General features: G+C 45.4%; 1 protein-coding gene and 1 non-coding gene across 2 annotated transcripts in view; both read right to left on the reverse strand.

Moving 5' to 3' along the window:
• Positions 1 to 16062, reverse strand: part of RNFT2 (ring finger protein, transmembrane 2) — a 64202-nt gene extending 48140 nt beyond the window's left edge. The window contains exons 1-5 of the mRNA XM_004379043.1: positions 16039 to 16062; positions 15461 to 15519; positions 10884 to 11371; positions 9660 to 9736; positions 5833 to 5933 (exon numbers count right to left, since the gene is read on the reverse strand). Coding sequence (XP_004379100.1) covers positions 5833 to 5933; positions 9660 to 9736; positions 10884 to 11371; positions 15461 to 15519; positions 16039 to 16062 — 749 coding nt within the window. The remainder of the gene's footprint in view (positions 1 to 5832; positions 5934 to 9659; positions 9737 to 10883; positions 11372 to 15460; positions 15520 to 16038) is intronic.
• Positions 2733 to 2873, reverse strand: LOC111821053 (small nucleolar RNA SNORA15). The gene has a single exon (XR_002824539.1). It is a non-coding gene; the product is annotated as a small nucleolar RNA SNORA15 (small nucleolar RNA).
• Positions 16063 to 17435: the final 1373 nt, after the last annotated feature.

Consider the following 17435-nt stretch of genomic DNA (forward strand, 5'->3'; position numbering starts at 1 on the left):
ATTAGGAGTCAAAAATTGACTCGACAGCACCTAACAACATTTCCCAGCTTCCCTTGTAGTTAACTTGGGACTGTGTGATTGAGTTCTGGCCAAAGGGATGTGGGTGGGACAGTCACCCTCTCCAAGAAGTGATGTTTCCCTAAAAGCCGTTGTGGAAGTCCCTGCTTTCCTATCATTCTCTGCCAAGGGGATCTTGGAAGCTACTTGTTCCAGATAGTGTAGCTAAAAGATGAAGGAAGGCTGTCCAACCTGCATTGGGTTGTGAATGAGTAAGAAACAAACTACTATGAAAGTTTTTTGTTTTACTCAGTTGCTGTCGAGTTGACTCTGTTCTGACTCCTGGCAACCCCATGTGTATCACAGCAGAACTGTGCTTCATAACATTTTCAATGACTGTGATCTTTCACAAGTAGATTGCCAGGTCTTTTTCTCTGAGGCATCTCTGGGTAGATTCAAACTGCTAACCTTTCCGTTAGTAGCCAAGTGTTTAATTATTTGTGAAAGTAGAAGTTTATCTGTTATAGCAGCATGGCGCAACTGATCCTGACTGATACAGTTGTGCTATATAGAGGGGATCACAGATGGGAGAAGGTGGAGACTCAAGCTTGATAGAGTTGGTCTGGGATTAGTACTCTCTTAGCCAGGCCAGAAGGGTTGGATTCTTTCAAGTAAAAGAGAAAAAGGGTGTCAATGGTATTGTCCTCACTTCCGGAGGAGATGGGCAGCCAGCCACACCTAGTTCTCTGATAATGTCACTGGGATTGAGATCTTCCTTTTCCAGAATATAATTAGTGAGGTGATGTCAAATCTTTTCATTCCTAGAGCAAAGAGCAGAGGTTCTCAACCTGAGTTGTGCATGTGAATCAAGAGGGGAGTTTTCGAAAACTGGTGATGTCCATTCTAACTCAGCCCAATTAAATCAGAATTTACAATGCACAGTAAGAATTAAGAACCAGAAAGCATGTGAGAGGTTCTCAAATTTCCACGTGCATCAGAATCACCTGGGGTGGGGAGGGAGGGGGAACGCAAATCACTAACTAGATAGTAGACAAGTGTCGACTTCACTGAAGGGAAGGACAACACACAATACAGGGGAAGTCAGCACAACTGGACCAAAGCGAAAGCACAGAAGTTTCCTGGACACATCCAAACACTTTGAGGGACTGAGTAGCTGGGGCTGGGGAGATTCCTGGGCCCCGCACCTAGAGATTGATTCACTAGGCCTGGGGTGGGGCCTGAGGATACACATTTTTACAACACACTCCCCGGGTGATTCTGATGAGAGACGGTGGTTAAGAGCCTGAGCTCTGGACAGAGTTGGCTGCTGGAGTCTAGCTCTGCTGTCACTAGCTATGTAACTCTGAAAAAATGTACTTGGCTTCTTTAAGTTTCCGTTACTTCACCTGAGAAATGGGCACAGCGATACCTTGCGCGGTCACTGGCAGGACAAAATAAGAAAAGGTGGCTGTTGGTACCACCCACAACCACACTCGAGATCTGAGACGGCAGTGAGGAAGAGGACTCTGCTCCGGTCCTTTCTGCTCTTTCTGTGACGCCAGTCTGACTCCTCCCTGGCTTGATGGGAGCACAGAGGTCTGAGCCTGTGAACCTGACTGTGCCCAGAGAATGGCATTAGCTGGAAATCCACCCAAGATTCTGGGAAACACCACCTCCTCCTCTCCCCGCTAGGACCTTGGCATCCTGGACCACACAGCTAATGAAGGATGTGAGATATGTACTGATGCCTTGGAACTGCCTCTCCAAATTGCTTTTTTGGGGCTGCCCCCAGAGGGTGGGGTAACCGTTCATTCCTCAAAGTGCATTTTCAAAGCAGATGAACATGATCTGAAAGCCTGGCTCAAGTCTCACCTTGTCCTAGAGGCTCTCACTGACCAACATTCTTCCCTTGCTTCCCCCTGCCCCCAGCCCATCCGCAAAAAACTCTTCTCTCAATCACAACAGTCCTGCTGGCTTCTGCAGCGGGCACCTCCAGCCTGGTGATGTTCTCTAGTTCAGTGACTCCCTAACATTTTTTCCCACCATTACATATTGGTTTTTTACATCATTAAGGGTTTAAAATTAGAATGGTAATACAAATTCATTGTAAATATCCCATCTATTCAAATCAAACATATATATTTTTAAATGAACCTAAATTTATTTCACCTAAAGGATTGTTCTTTATTCCTAATTGGTGTTAAACTGCCTTTTCTTTTAGGATATAATAGTGGTAGGGGATGATCATTTTTCTAGGTATTCTTAATTAAAGAACATGTTGGTATATACGGTGGACCCCTGAACTTTGCTTTGGGGATGTTTTAATGGTCTGTGAAATTCCAAACTCTGGGAACCTTTTTTTTTTTTTTTTTAAATGAAAGCCATTAATTTATTGAGAATTACAATCTACTATGACCACAGCAATTTAAATATTGCATTTGAAAGCCATAATACAAGCAATTAACATTCAGAGAGCAGAAGAGTTCAATTTAACCAGCACTTAAGCAGCTCTTGCAAGCTTGGCATTATCGGTGTTGTTAGGTGCCGCTGAGTCGATTCTGACTCACAGCAACCCTACATGACAGAGTAGAATAAGGCTGTATTCTTTAGGGAAACAGCCAGGTCTTTCTCCCACGAAGCTGCTGGGTGGGTCTGGGTGCCAGCCTTTTGGTCAGCAGCCAAGCACTTAACCCTTGTGCCACCAGGGCTCCCTAAGCTTGGTTATTAGTTCATTTATTTGTATTCACCTTTAATAACTATGTGCTACGGAAAAAACTTCGCGTGCCACCATAACCATTTGAAAGGGAAGACTGTACTTTTGCATGGTGTCTGGCTGTGTAAATTACTGATAAAAAGAACAGAGTATTCAGCTGTGCCTTAAACCAAAACCCATAGTTGATTCTGACTCCGCGTGACCCTATAGGACAGAGTAGAACTGCCCCAAAGGGTTTCCTAGGAGCAGCTGGTGGATTCGAACTGCTGACCTTTTGGTTAGCAGCTGAGCTCCTAACCACTAAGCCACCAGGGCTACTTTTTGTGTTTGATATGGATCTGTGACTCCTCCCCACTCTCCTAGGAGCCCTCTGCAAAGAGCCCTCAGAGATTCTGTGGAGCAGCGGAACGTGAGGTATTTGCCCAGCCCGGGCCCCTCTACTCTGAGAACTGTTCACCAAAGCCATCCTTGGGTAAACCCACCACATTCCCACTGGACTCTGTGGCCTGTCCTGCCACAGCTGTCTGGGCCAGGACTGGACCCCTGACCCATGAAACGACAATCACAGGCTCTTTCTCTTGAATTGCAAAGGAGAAATAGAGACTGCCAGCGAAAAAACCAATCATGCCAACAGCTGGACATCAGAGTGAATGTCCACGAATTCTGGCTGTCAAGTTCCAGAAATTTTCCTGGTTCCTGCCCTTTCACAGGTCTTCTTGTTAACTTTTTCTTGAACTGTTTGAGCCCCTGGATCAAGAAATGCCTAAAAAAAGAATGCCCTATTGGTTAAGGTAGGACCCTATTTGATAGCTTTTCTTAATATAGTTCTGGGCACACGCACAGGAAGCATCAGTTGACGCGACTTGTCGACTTAAAGTAACATACTGCTAAATGAAAAAGAAAAGGTTATTAAGTGGTACATTCTATCCGATACAACTTCCATAACAAATATGTACATATATGTAGGAAAATATTAATAGTTACCCTCGGGTGATAGGATTGGAGATGATTTTGGTTCTTTTTTTATGTGTTTTCCAAATTCTCACTATTAAAAATACACTACTTTTCAAATTAGAAGAACAAAGTTAATTTCAAAATTCTGAGACTATGAAAAGATATGGAGCAGCCTTGAATGCACACTGCTAGTGAAGAAGCCAGTCTGAAAAAGCTACATACTGTATGATTCCAACTATACGTCATTCCGGAAAAGGCAAAACTACAGAGACGGTGAAAAGATTAGTGGTTAACAAGGGTTCAGGGGAAAGGATGAATAGGTGGTGCATAAGGTATTTTTAGGGTGGTGAAGCTATTCTTTTTGATACTGTAATGGTAGACATGTGACATTATGCATTCGTAAAAACCCACAGACCATACAACACAAAGAGTGAACTCTAATGTAAACTATGGACCTTAGTTAGCAATAATGAATCAATATCGGTTCATCAGTTATAACATACATACTACACAAATGCAAGAGAATAAGGAAAACCATATACAAGCGAGAAGGAATAGGGGAACTCTGTATTTTTTGAACAAATTTTCGATAAACCTAAAACAGCTCTAAAATATTGTTATTAAAAAAATTGACGTATTTATTTGACAAAAATTATAGGGTAAATACTATGAAGTAAGCACTATGCTGGGCACCAGAGGAAACACACTCCTAATTTACTAGCAGCAGTCCTGAAAGCACTTAGTAAGGACAATTTTTGGTCATTCAACATGCTGATGTGAGCGAATAGGTTCTGTGTGCTCAGTTAATGCTGGAAGATCTGGGAAGGCAGCTTCCTTGCTTCAAAAGAATTTCCAGGTGGTGGGCTGCCAGGGTGATGGGGATATTTTAAGGAAGTTTATGCTAAATCAGGGCTAAGTAATCCATTTGATTTCTCTGGCTCTGCCGCACCACCTGTCACCATGTTGCACAGAACTCTGGGTTAATAATTCACATGGGAAGTTATATGACTTGGGTAAGGAGCCCGGTACCTTTGTTTCTACCCAGCTCAAAACCAGATGAGCATAGGTATTTTCACCCTCTAATTAAAAAAAAAAAAGCATTATTATAATAATGAAAAAAAATACATATTCATTACAAAAAAATTCAGTTTGAATCCACCAGGGGCTCCTTGGAAGCCCTACGGGGCAGTTCCTCTCTGTCATAGGGTTGCTATGAATCAAAATCAACTCAATGGCAATGGGTTTTTTTTTTTTTTTATTAAAAAATAATAACCCACCTAACACCTACAGGAACATAGCTAATATTTTAGGTCAAGAGTCAGCAAACTTTTTCTGGAAAGGGGCAGAGTGTAAATATTTTAGGCTTTGTAGGCCATACAGTCTCTGTTGCTATGACTCAACTCTGCCACTATAGCACGAAAGCAGCATGTAAATGAATGGGTATCGCTGTGTTCCAATAAAACTTTATTTATAAAAACAGGTGGCTGACTATAGTTCGCTAACCGGTTTTAGTGTATATGTTTATAGATTTTTAAAAATGAAAACATATATACATTAATATAATTTTTAAAAGCTATTACATTCATAAGCTAGAAAGAAGATAGAAAAGACAAAAGGCTACACGGTGAACAGTTTCTGATCTACAGTCCCCATTCCAGGGGCAACTATTGTTTCCAGTTTTCCTGTGTGCCCCTCCAGAGATATTCTAGGCCCACACTGTTCAATACAGAGACCACTAGCCATATTGGGCACTGAAATGTAACTAGTCTGAAATGACATGCACTGTAAGTATAAAATACCAATCTGCAAAGACTTAACATGAAAAAAAAAAGTAAAACATCTCAGTTAAATTTTTATATTGATTGCTTGTTGAAATGATAATATTTTGGATATGTTCGGTTAACTAAAATCTACTATTAAAGTTAATTCCACCTATTTCTTTAAAAAAATTTTTTAATGTGGCTACTAGAAAATGTAAAATTACATACGTGGCTCACATTGTATTTCTACTGGAGAGAGCACTGCTCTAGGTGTATGTGTGTGTATAACAGGGCAGAAACTGAAAGTTACTGCTGCATCATTCTCAGGTAAAGGGATCGGGTGATCCAAGTCCACCAATTCCCCCCTCCCCCTCACACCCACTGGAGGAGTCAAACTCTCCTGCTGACCTGTTGTATAGCTGCTGGGAACTGAACGTGTAGAGCACATACAGGGTGTTCCCCGCCAGAAAGGCCAAGATCCACAAGATGACCAGCACCGACCTCTTCTCCTGGAGACAAAGCAAGAGACCTGTGGGGACACTGCGATGCACCCATGGCACAACACTCCAGAATGTTTTGTGACTGGTGCCAACTCTTCCCTTTCTCGAGGGTTTGGAGAAGGCAGAGCTGATGCTGAAGGGAAGGGCATGAGCATCTTTCTGCTTCACTTGAACCCAAGGGGTGGTCACAGAGAAGGTGACAGAATGGTGGAAACCTGCTTGGAGAACTATCCATAAAGGCAGGAAAGCACTGTGGTTAGCAGCACAGACTCCGGAGCTGAACGGTCTAGGTTGAAATCCTCGGTCTGCTGCCTGGGAGCTGTGCAACCCAGGCAAACTATAAACTGTCTGCATTTCCTTTTTCTCATCTGCAAAATGGGTACATTAGTATCTACCTTGTAGAGTTCTTTGAATTAATATACATAAAAAAATGCTTAGAACAGTGGCTGGCACATAGTATCTGTTAACTTACATCTACTGCTAGGAACTGAGGCACAGAGAGGTTAAGTATCTGCTGCTAAAGGGCACATTTTTTAAAACCCAGTGTCCTCAGATTTGAAAATGGGGTGATGTTAAGCATTAACGTTTATACAGGCAGTCCCTGGGTTATGAACGAGATCTGTTCCTAAGTGTGTCTTTAAGAATTCGTAGGTAAGCCAGAACAGGTGCATATGATTCTTATTTAGCCTTACTTCAGTGCAAGAGGGAGCCCTGGTGGCACAGTGGTTAAGAGCTTGGCTGATAACCAAAAGGTCAGCAGTTCAAACCCACCAGCCGCTCCCTGGAAACCCTATGGGGCAGTTCTACTCTGTCCTATAGGGTCACTATGAGTTAGAATCGACTCAATGGCAATGGGTGTGTGTGTGTGTTAGTGCAAGAGTCCTGGTGGTGCAGTGGCTAAAGTGCTCAGCTGCTAACCAAAAGGTCAGTAGTTCGAACCCACCAGTTGCTCTGCGGGAGACAGATGTGGTAGCGTGCTTCCGTAAAGATTTACAGCCTTGGAAACCCTGTGGCGTAGTTCTACTCCAATCTATAGGGTTGACTTGATGGCAGTGGGTTTGGGTTTGGGTTAGTACAAGAAAAGGCTCGAAGCCTTTTCAGTGATTTAAAAGCTGCACGTGCAGCAAGTGAGGGTGATTGTGATGAAGAATTTGTTGCAAGCAGGGATTGGATCAATCGTTTCAAATTGAGGGCAAATTTATATAACATTAAAGGGCAAGTACCAGTTGTCCAAGAGTCAGAAGTTCGTAACTAAGGGACTTACTGTACAAAGCATTCACTCTGGTATGGGCACATATTTCAGGTTCACTAAATCGTTAAGTCTAATTGTTAAGACTTTTTATGACCCAGCAGTAGATTCAGATTCACTGGTTAGAAACATCTGTTCTAACCTTTTCCTAGAATGGATTTCCAGAACACTCCCTTGGGCTGGTTGTTCATTGTAGGGCCATATTTATAGGATTAAATTCAAACTCATATGTCTGACCACTCAAGCCCTTCACAATCCAGCCCCAAATAACTTTCTCCATCCTCATTTCTGTTTACTCCCAGAAAGACAAACGGGAAGCTCTTCTCAATTTGTCATTTCATAGCAGCTTCTTAGCCTGAGAGCAAATCCTTAGAAATGTCCGGAGGAGGTGCAGAGAAGAGCGTGTGTACCCTAGCAGACAGACACAGACCCCTCTGCTGCTGATGCTCAAAAGTGCATCTTTTCCTGGACCAGGGTGGCTGCATTGCTGGAATAAGATGAGGTCATAACTTTCCCAGTGTAACCTTCCCTGCAGTTTCGGTAAATGCTCAACACACACTGTCTCCAGACACAGCCCAGTGCCCCATGCGCTGTTACAGTACACATGTCCACAGACTGGATAAAAGAAATGATGCATCTCCATCTACCCATTATTCCAAGGGCATTCAAGGTCAACGACCCTAGAAACCACCTGCAACCATGCAAGGGTTCTTATCAATGGGATTAATCCAGTCGGCAAACATTTTTATACCAATAAATAATAGATTCCAGTTTAATTCTCTGTAAATCCAGACCAAAGGTGGAGCAGAAAGGGGGAAGCAGCAATGCTCGGAGCAGTCAAGCTCTGAGAGACAAAGAGGGGTAGCTGTCTAGTAAGAATCTGAGATTCCTAAGCTTTCTGAAAGTCATGTGGAGTCTCTCACAGGAAAGACACATATTCAGGCAAAATGCCACCTGTAGCATTGTAGGGTTCCAGGACTCCTGGAAGCCTGCCCATGGATCCAGGCATACTCTAGTCCCCTAAAATTCAAATCAAGGCCCCATTTGGGTTTTACTGCCTTTGAGAGAGAGCCAGCCCCTAAAGCCTCCCACTGTGGTATTGAGTCAACGTGCTGTTTTAACAGCAGCAGAAGGAGTTTAAATGAAGAGGATGAGACTAAGGGTCAAGAAGAACCTCTGGCTCCAGTCCCAATTCTGGACCTCAAGGTGCTGATGGGTCAAATGGAGACTAAGCTGTCCTCTGTGCCTCATGGAGGCTTAAGTGATTCTGAGAAAACAGAGGGCGCCACAGAAAGGTCAAAGGTGACGGCAATTACTATGGGATCCTGTGCATGGTAGAAATCATAAGTTTAAAAAAAATAGTGTCATTCAATGTTTCCCATGCTGAATACCTTCCATGCATGATCTCATCCAATCTTCTCAATGCGCCTATGAAGTTAGCACAATTAGACCCTTTATCTGAGGTGGCAACTGAGGCTGAGATTACCAAGGTTATCTGTTCAAAAGCTCACAGTGGGTGGAGGAACTGGGATTTGAACCCAGGATGGACACAGGCTCTGGGTCAACCACCTGGGTTCAAATGCTGAGGCTACCACCTGCACTGGCTGTGTGACCTCAGGAAAGGAACTTGGTGTCTCTGAGCTACTGTTTCCTGATTTGGAAAATAAGAATGATTTTGCTTCCCTTCCAGGGTTGCTGAGATGAACTGGCAAGATGAGATGTGCAATAGGCTTAGCCTTGTCCTGGGCAAATAGTCACTAAAGAGAAAATCTTAGAGGGGATTCATGATGATGGTGGTGAAACCCAGTAGCACCAGTGGAATGGTCTTCATCGTGAGGGTGGGTTGGAAGTGAGCTAACAGACTGAATGCCAGGAGGGTGAAAGGGACTGGGCCAGGAACACAGAGAGGATACACTGCTGGGTGCCGAGGAGAAGGACGGCATGTCTGGGGATCTGCCCACAGGTGGTCGGCAGAAGAATGGCACCCAAAGACGTCCACGTCCTAATCCCGGCAACCTGTGAATATGTTATGTTCCAAGGCAATGGGGAATCAAGATGGCAGACAGAGTTAAGGTTGCAAATCAGCTGATCTTAAAAATGGGGAGATTATTCTGGATTACCTAGGTGGGCCCAGTGTAATCACAAGAGTCCTTAAAAGTGAAAGAGGGAGGCAGAAGAGGAGAGTCAGAGGGAAGTGCAACATTGGGTGAATGGTCAGAGAGATGCAATGTTGTTGCTTTGAAGATGGAGGAAGGGGCCATGAGCCAAGGAATGTGGGCGGCTTCTAGAAGCTGGAAAAGGCAAGGAAACAGATTCTCCTCTAGAGCCTCTAGAAAGGGGTATCTTGTTGATCCCTTGGTTTTAGACCCATTTTGGACTTCTGATCTACAGAACTATAAGGTAATGAGTTTGTGTTGTTTTAATCCACTAAGTTTGTGGTCATTTATTATAGCAGCCATAGGAGACTAATAAACCAGGTAACTCACCTTCAGCGAGACCTGTTCTCTGAGTGTGGAGTTGGCGTAGGCGAAGGTGCTGGCCATCCCAATGCACACGGCAATGCCTGCAGGACAGAGGAGGGTCCAACAATACCCACTTATCATCAGGCTTGCACTGGGCCTGTGAAGGCCTGTGAACAAGGTTAAAAAAGACCCATTCCTGGTGCCCTTGGAGCATATAGGCTACTCACAGGAGACAGAAAATCCCACCTCCGGGGGATTTGGGCTGCCATGTGGACCATCGGGAACCCTGAACCACTCTGAGGATAGGCCTGATTTAGGGATGGAATTTAGGCCACTGGGGGCATTTTATAGCACCAGGTTAGGACTATGGCTCTGTAGACCTGGGTTCAAATCCAGGCTCTGCCACTTCTTTTGTGTGTGAGCTTGGGCGAGACACTGCACCTCTCTGAGCTCTAGTTTCCCATCTGTAAAATGGGCAGAATAACAATAGACACTGGGGAGGGATAATGCTTATGCTGCATAATCTCTAGCATTCAGTAAGTGGTATCTATATTATTCTACTTCTAAGAAGAACCCAAAGTGTGTGTTTGTAATAAAAGCATGCAAAGAAGACCGCAACACAGTAAGGAATTAAAGTTTAGTGTTAAAGGAGAAAAAGATTCTGGGCTAACAGGTAAATGTGACCCAGACAGAAGGGAGATGTACTTGAATTTTATTCTGTATTTCATTTTATTGTTCCCAAGCTTTGCCAAGCTGGAATCCTGGGGTTTGCACTAGTAGTGATTTTTCACAGAGTCCCTGGGTAGTGGAAACAGTTTATGTACTTAGGTGCTAACTGAAAGGTTCAGCGTTAGAGTCTACCCAAGGTGCATCAGAAGAAAGGTCTGGCAATCTACTTCCAAAAAACCAGCCATGAAAAGCCCTACGGAGCAGAGTTCTACTCAGATATGTTTAGGGTAGCCATGAGTTGGAATTGACTTGACGGCAACTAGTGGGTTTAATAGAGCCCTGGCGGCAGAGTGATAGAGTTCAGCTGCTAACCAAAAGGTTGGCAGTTTGAATCCACCAGTCGCTCCTTGGAAACCCTATTGGGCAGCTGGACTCTGTCCTATAGGGTTGCTATGAGTTGGAATCGACTCGACAAAACTGTTTTTTTTTTATGCACCACGTATGCCTCTACTGCCTTCACCTTGCCCAGACCCACAGGCTCCAGGTGATGCCCTAGGCTGCTCACACTCAGGCACTTACCCAGCTTATGCTGGAAGCAGACTTTCGCCAGGAGGATCAGCATGAAGGGGAGCCCTTTCTGGAGCCAGGAGATGACAGCCTTCAGCTCTGACAGGGCAGGGGCGGGCGTCCCGGGCTGCTCATCGCCCCCCTCCTCCGAGTGCCCGCGGTGGTCCCCGCCCACATGCTGCAGCAGCGAGCTCCCGCGATGGTGGCCGTGGTGGAAGTGGTGCGGGGGCTGGCGGTGGTGGTAGGTGCCCCCTTCGCCCCGGCCCCCGCCCTCCTCCCTGGAGGCTGGCATCTGGATGAACACGTCTCCGCCGCTGGCCGAGGACCCCAGCACCAGGCTGGATGGGAAGGGGTTGGCGGGGATGCTGCCTGCAGGGAGGCCAGTTAAGCCGGTTAAGCCAGAGAAGAGCGCTGGGGGAGAGGTAGTTTCTGCCTTCAGACTTTCAAAGACGCCACCTTCATCCACACTCGCCTCGGAGCTGAGCGCTTGGCTGCGATTTCTGGGGGCAGGGGGAGAGAAAACCTACCAAGTTAGGTGGATAGAAAGATAGACACCACTCCAGTGGAGGAGTGGGGACAAACAACAATATCAACAAAGACAGCAATAGGATCATAACTACTGAAAACTTACTATATGCCAGATAGTTTTCTAAGTGCTTTGCCTAACAAATCATTAAATCCTCCTATCAACCCTGTGTGTTGGAAATAATAATAACATAAAAACTAGTCGCCACTGAGTCAACTCCAACGCATGATGGCTCCATCAGTGTCAGATTAGAACTGTGCTCCACGGGTTTTAATGGCTGTGACCTTTTAGAAGTAAATCACCAGGCCTTTCTTCTGAGGTGCCTCTGGGTGGACTGGAATCTCCAACCTTCTGGTCAGTGGCCAAGCACTTATCTATGTATGCCACCCAGGGACTCCTAATAATAATATCCCCATTGCACAGATTAAGAAACTGAGGCACAGAGAGATAAGAACTTGCCCAGAGTGGTACAGTTACTAATGAATGTTTCAAGGGGGATTCAAACCCAGGCAGACTAACTATAGAGTCCACATCTTAACCACTATACTGAAAAGGATGCACAGAATTATCTATGATTCTAGAATAACCTCAGAACCCAAGGGCCCCTGGCTCTAGAATCAAGTTCAATAGCTCCCAGTTCCCAAGAGGGTCCAGTCTTGCTCATAGCTGGTATTTGTGGGGAAGTAAACTGTAATGGGAAGAAGACTTAATAGAGAAGCCCATATTCAAACCCCAGCTCCACTCTTTCTAGGCACCTTTAACAGCCCTGCACTCGGTTTCCTCAGCTGAAAAATAGGCATGAACATTATTCATGCATAGAATGATTCCTGTGGAGGGGATCACATTTCAAACACCCCTTGCAATATATCTAGCAGATACTAAGTGTCAATAATCATCTCTAGTCCTTATGAAAGACTTTAAGGGCAAATTGCCTTTTCTGGTTCCAAGAACAGGCCTCTGGTGTTGAAAGGTTTTGGTGGCAAATGTTTCAGTGGCCCTTTCAGAGCCATTGCCTGAGAAGCAGAGAGCTTGGGGTCACCTCCCTGGGAACAGAGAGCCCCGAACTGGGTATAGTTCCTCATAGACACCCTGTCCTGGGGTTCTGGACGTCATCTCTCTCCTCTCGGACTTAACTTCTTTTCCAGTGGAATCATGGATGTGGGAACTCAGTCTACACAACAGATACAAGTGGTGTTGATCTGCTTGATATGTGTGTGTGTGTGTGTGTGTGTGTGTATGTAGCAACTTCTTTTCAAACGGAATCATGATGTGGAAACTCAGTCTACACAACAGATACAAGTGATGCTGATCTGCCTGATGTGTGTGTGTGGCAAAGAGCCCACAAGACACCTCCACAGATCCTATGACACTCCAAACATACCCTGATCTTACTGAAAACAAACAGCTGAGTTTTGTTTTTCCTCTGGACCCAGTTCCGGGGCACACGGTAGGTGCTTAATAAATGTATGCCCCATATCTTCCAGTCACAAAATGGCAGCAGGAAGGAGGCTGCAGAGAAGGTTTCACACCACTTTCACACTTAACCCTGGATAATCTATTTTTCACTCAGAGACCAGGGTGCATTTTTAAAAACACATACCATTTCACTATCCTTCCAGGGCTTCCCATTATAAACTGCTTGCCACAGCTCAAATAAACCCCCATTTTACAGATAAACTGAGGCTCAAAGAGATAAACTTGCCAGAGTTCATTATCTGGCCCTAAACTCCAATCTCCCCATATGCCTCTTTCTCACTACTCAGATGCTTCCTACTTTAGGGCCTTTACACTGGCTGTTGTCTCCACCCCACCTTATCTGTGTAACTTTAGGTCATCGATCGGCTTTCAGCTAAAATCTTTCCTCCTTGGTAGAGCCTCCCCTACCTTCCAGACAATGACAAGCCCCCTGCTCCTTGTTCTCCTTGCACCTTGTTATGTGTTGAATTATATCCCCTAAAAAGATACGCTGACTTTCTCACCTCCTGTGCCTCTGAATGTGACCTCATTTGGAAATAGGGTCTTTGCAGACATAATCAAGTTAAGATGAGGTTATTAGGGTGGCCCTAATCCGATATGATTGGTGTCCTTATAAGGAGAGGAGAAGAGACACAGACACACAGCAAGAATGCCATGTGACAATGGAGGCAGAGATTGGAGTGATGGATCTACAAGCCAAGAAGGAATGCTGGCAACACCAGAAGCTTAGAGAAAAGCATGGAAGAGATTCTCACCTAGAGCCTTCAGAGAGAGCATGACCTTGAATCTCAATTTCTAGCCTCCAGATGGTGAGACAATAAATTTCTATTGTTTTAAATCACTCCAAAACCAAACCAAACCCACAGCTGATGAGTTGATTCTGACTCATAGCGACCCTACAGGGCAGAGCAGAGATGCCCCATAGGGCTTCCAAGGCTGTAAATCTTTACGGAAGCAGACTGTCACATCTTTCTTCCACTGCGCAGCTGATGGGTTTGGACTGCAGACCTCTCAGTTAGCAGCCAAGAGTTTTTAACCACTGCACCACCAGGACTCTCTTTAAATCATCCAGCATGTGGTAATTTCCTACAATAGCTAGGGAACTGATACCCTAATCTCACCTGCACGCAGCTGACCACAGCAATCATTTTACTGCTTATATTTCCCTCTACACCTGTCAACCTTTCTCAACACTGGCTGCACATTATAATCACTCAGGGGAGCTTTTGAAAAAATACAGGTACCCGGCCCCCACTGCAGACCCAATGAATCAAAATCTTAAGAGCGTGGGCCCAGGCATTTATATTTCTTCAAAGTCACCCGGTACTGAGAACCACTGCTTTAGCCTAGACCTCGCTCCATGAGGTCAAAGACCATTGTATCTCTACCACTCAGTACAATATCCCACACATAAACCAAACCCGTTGCCGTCGAGTCAATTCTGACTTATAGTGACCCTACAGGACAGAGCAGAACTGCTCTGCAGGGTTTCCAAGGAGCAGCTGGTCGATTTGAACTGCTGACTTTTTGTTTAGCAGCCAAGCTCTTCACCACTGCACCACCAGGGTGGCACATAGAAGACGCTTAATAAATATTATTGGAAAGAATGAACAAATGAGCAAACTAAAGGCTCTGAGAAGGCCTGCAGTTGAAAAAATTAGCTTTGTTTAAATTCAGTGTTTCTCAAACTTATTTGACCATGAAATTTTTTTTTTTTTTTCACAGAAAGCCTATTAATATCTTGCAGAACACCTGTAAAACAGCAGGAGCAACGCCAGTCTGGAGAAATCTCAGGGCTGTTTCTTTCGGCTTTGAAAACTTGACCTAGGGGTGAGTTATCATAAACGTGGTACAAGGTAGGGTACTTGCTGAAGACAGCTACTCATTCCCCAGATGCCCTGTCCCTGCTGGCTTTTGGAGCCTGGAAATGTGTGCTCCAACTCCCTTGGGTTCTGGATAATAATAATAATAGGATTAATAGTGACAACAAGAACCAACACCATGGCTATGATCCTCAAGGGTCCTTGAGCTTTTTCTGCACTTCAAGAAGCAGATCAGAAAGCAGGAATCCTGGCAGGTGCCCACTTTGGCCCATGTGGGGACCATCCTCTCTCACTCGCCGCCCCATGGGGTCCGAGAAAGTCCTTCTACCCACCTTTAGCTTGCCAGCACTCTGAGTTCACTGGGCTCAGGGGGCCTTGGGTATTCCCAGGGGACAGTCTGCCCACCAAGGGGCTTTTTATAGCTGGCCTCTCTTCCCTGGGCCTCTGCCCAGCATGCAGCTGAGATTTCAGCCTAACCAAGAAAGAGTATTCCTTCGGGGCAGAGGCTGTGCTTCCAATTTAACCATTTAAGGGCAGGAGCTTGCGGCAGCCCAGAAGACAGCAAGGTGGAACTGTAGACAAAATGTGGCTGGCTCAAAGCACAGACTTTGCGGGGGCAAACAGACCGGGCCCGAATCTCAGCCCTGCCATTTCCTGGCTGTGTGACTTTAGGTAATATGCTTCCGCTGGGTGATTCTGGGTTGCCCCCCTCACCATATGAAGCCCAGTGCTCCCTAATGGAAGCAAACCATGGAGGAGCCTACCTTTCAGGTGGAATGTTATCCGTGTTGCTGCTGTGGCGCCTCTGCATTTTCCTTAACACCTGAAACCCAACACAGGGAGTGAGCCTGTTTCCAATTGCTCCCATTGCCTGTCAGTTTGCTATGGTAACCATAGAGCAGTAATAATCATACTTTACCTTTCCATAGCTCATATACATTTTCAAAACCATGTTTTGGTTTTTTAAGCCATTCAACCCTGAATTCAACATTCAATCCTATGAGCAAGGAGTTATCAGCCCATTTCACAGGTGAGGATGATGAGGCCCAGAGAGGGGCCTGAAGGGAAGGTGAAAGGAGAAAGGAGTGAATCAGGCAGTAGTCAAAGAAGGGGCTGGAGGCGGTGAAGTGAGCACCAACTGGGAGTCAAGAGACATGGATTTGGGACGGATGCTGCCCTGAACTTGCTGTGTGCCCCAGAACAAATCAGTAGCCTCTCTGGGCCCTTGGATTCTCCATCTGTTAAATAGGACAGGGTGGAGTGGCTGACCCCAAAGCTTCCTTCCCTCTTCGTATTTAATAAAGTGGTAATGGAGATGTGAGTTCTAATGGAGACATGTCACCTGGTTCACTGTGAGGAGCCACATTGACTTCAGAACTCCATGGTGAGGACAGCTAGGGTGGGCATTCAGGGCTCCTGGTGGGGATGTGATCACAGGATCCCAGAGAAAGCAGGCCTCCACCTCCTCTTCCTCTCCAGAGAGATGCACAGGTCAGGGGAGCTTGCAAGACTGCAGACCCTGGATGGGACAGAACACCTGGGTGAATAGTCCGTGGGATACCTTGAGGATACCAATACTCATAAGTCTTGGAAAATCATGAGTAGCTACAAGCAGATCATTCCTTCTGCTCAACGTATCTCCTTAGCCTCTCATTGGCCTCTCTGTGGGCTCTCGAGGACAGTCATGATCTTAATGAATTTTGTCCTATTGTCAAACTATGAGTCCTGACTCGGGAATACACAAAACATGCTTTAGAGCCTCCAATGGCTTCTCAATGAGATAAGAATAAAATCCAAGCTCACATTAAAATCCATGACTACAAGTTGTGCCTGATGTAGCCTCACTTACGTTCCCAATCTCATTTATCTCCTTCTGCCAGTCCCCCCACCTAGCTACACTGGCTTTTCTGTTCCTCTAACATGCCAGCTTGTTCCTGCTTCAGGGCCTTTGTACTTGCTGTTCCCACTCCCTGGAATGCCTTTTCCTCTGAATGTTGCATGGCTACCTCCCTCAGGTCGAATGTCCTCCCAGTGTCCTCTCACCTCATGACCCTTCACAAAATTGCCCTGCTTTGTGACTTATTTACCCACTTGCTTATTTGTTTATGATCTGTCCCCCATTAGAATGTAAATGCTATAAGAGCAGGGATCCTGTCTGCCTCGTGGGCCCCTCACCCTCAGCATCTAGAACAGTCTGGCACAGAGTAGCACGCAGCAAGTATTTATTGAATGAATACACCTATAGGTTTCCCAGTTATCCTTTCCTAGATTCTTATTCTCTCTCCCGTTTCACCATAGGGGACCAAAAAAGGCCATATATTTTCCACGTATAAGTTAGCTTCTTTGAATATTTTTGTGTACCAGAACCAAAGATGGTATCTGATCCCTAGTTCAGGGCACCATTAAAAAACACCCACTGCCTTGAGCCAATTCCGACTCATAGCTACCCTATGAGACAGAGTAGAACTGCCCTACAGGTTTCCAAGGCTGTAATCTTTAAGGAAGCAGATTGCCACATCTTTCTCCTGTGGAGCAGCTGGCGGGTTCCAACATCCGACCTTCTGGTTAGCAGCCGAGCACTTAACCACTGTGCCACCAGGGCACCTTTCAGGGCACCATTATTGGCTGTTTAATCCTAATCTTCATCAGCGTTTTTGAGGGAGCAGCACCAGTTAAGCCTCTCCTCTTCTAGAAAACTGGCTGAGAAATGGGTCATTATATAAGTATTTTTCAAGAGCT

The sequence above is a fragment of the Trichechus manatus genome, unplaced genomic scaffold (assembly GCF_000243295.1).
Source record: "Trichechus manatus latirostris isolate Lorelei unplaced genomic scaffold, TriManLat1.0 scaffold00061, whole genome shotgun sequence".
NCBI classification, from domain to species: domain Eukaryota; kingdom Metazoa; phylum Chordata; class Mammalia; order Sirenia; family Trichechidae; genus Trichechus; species Trichechus manatus.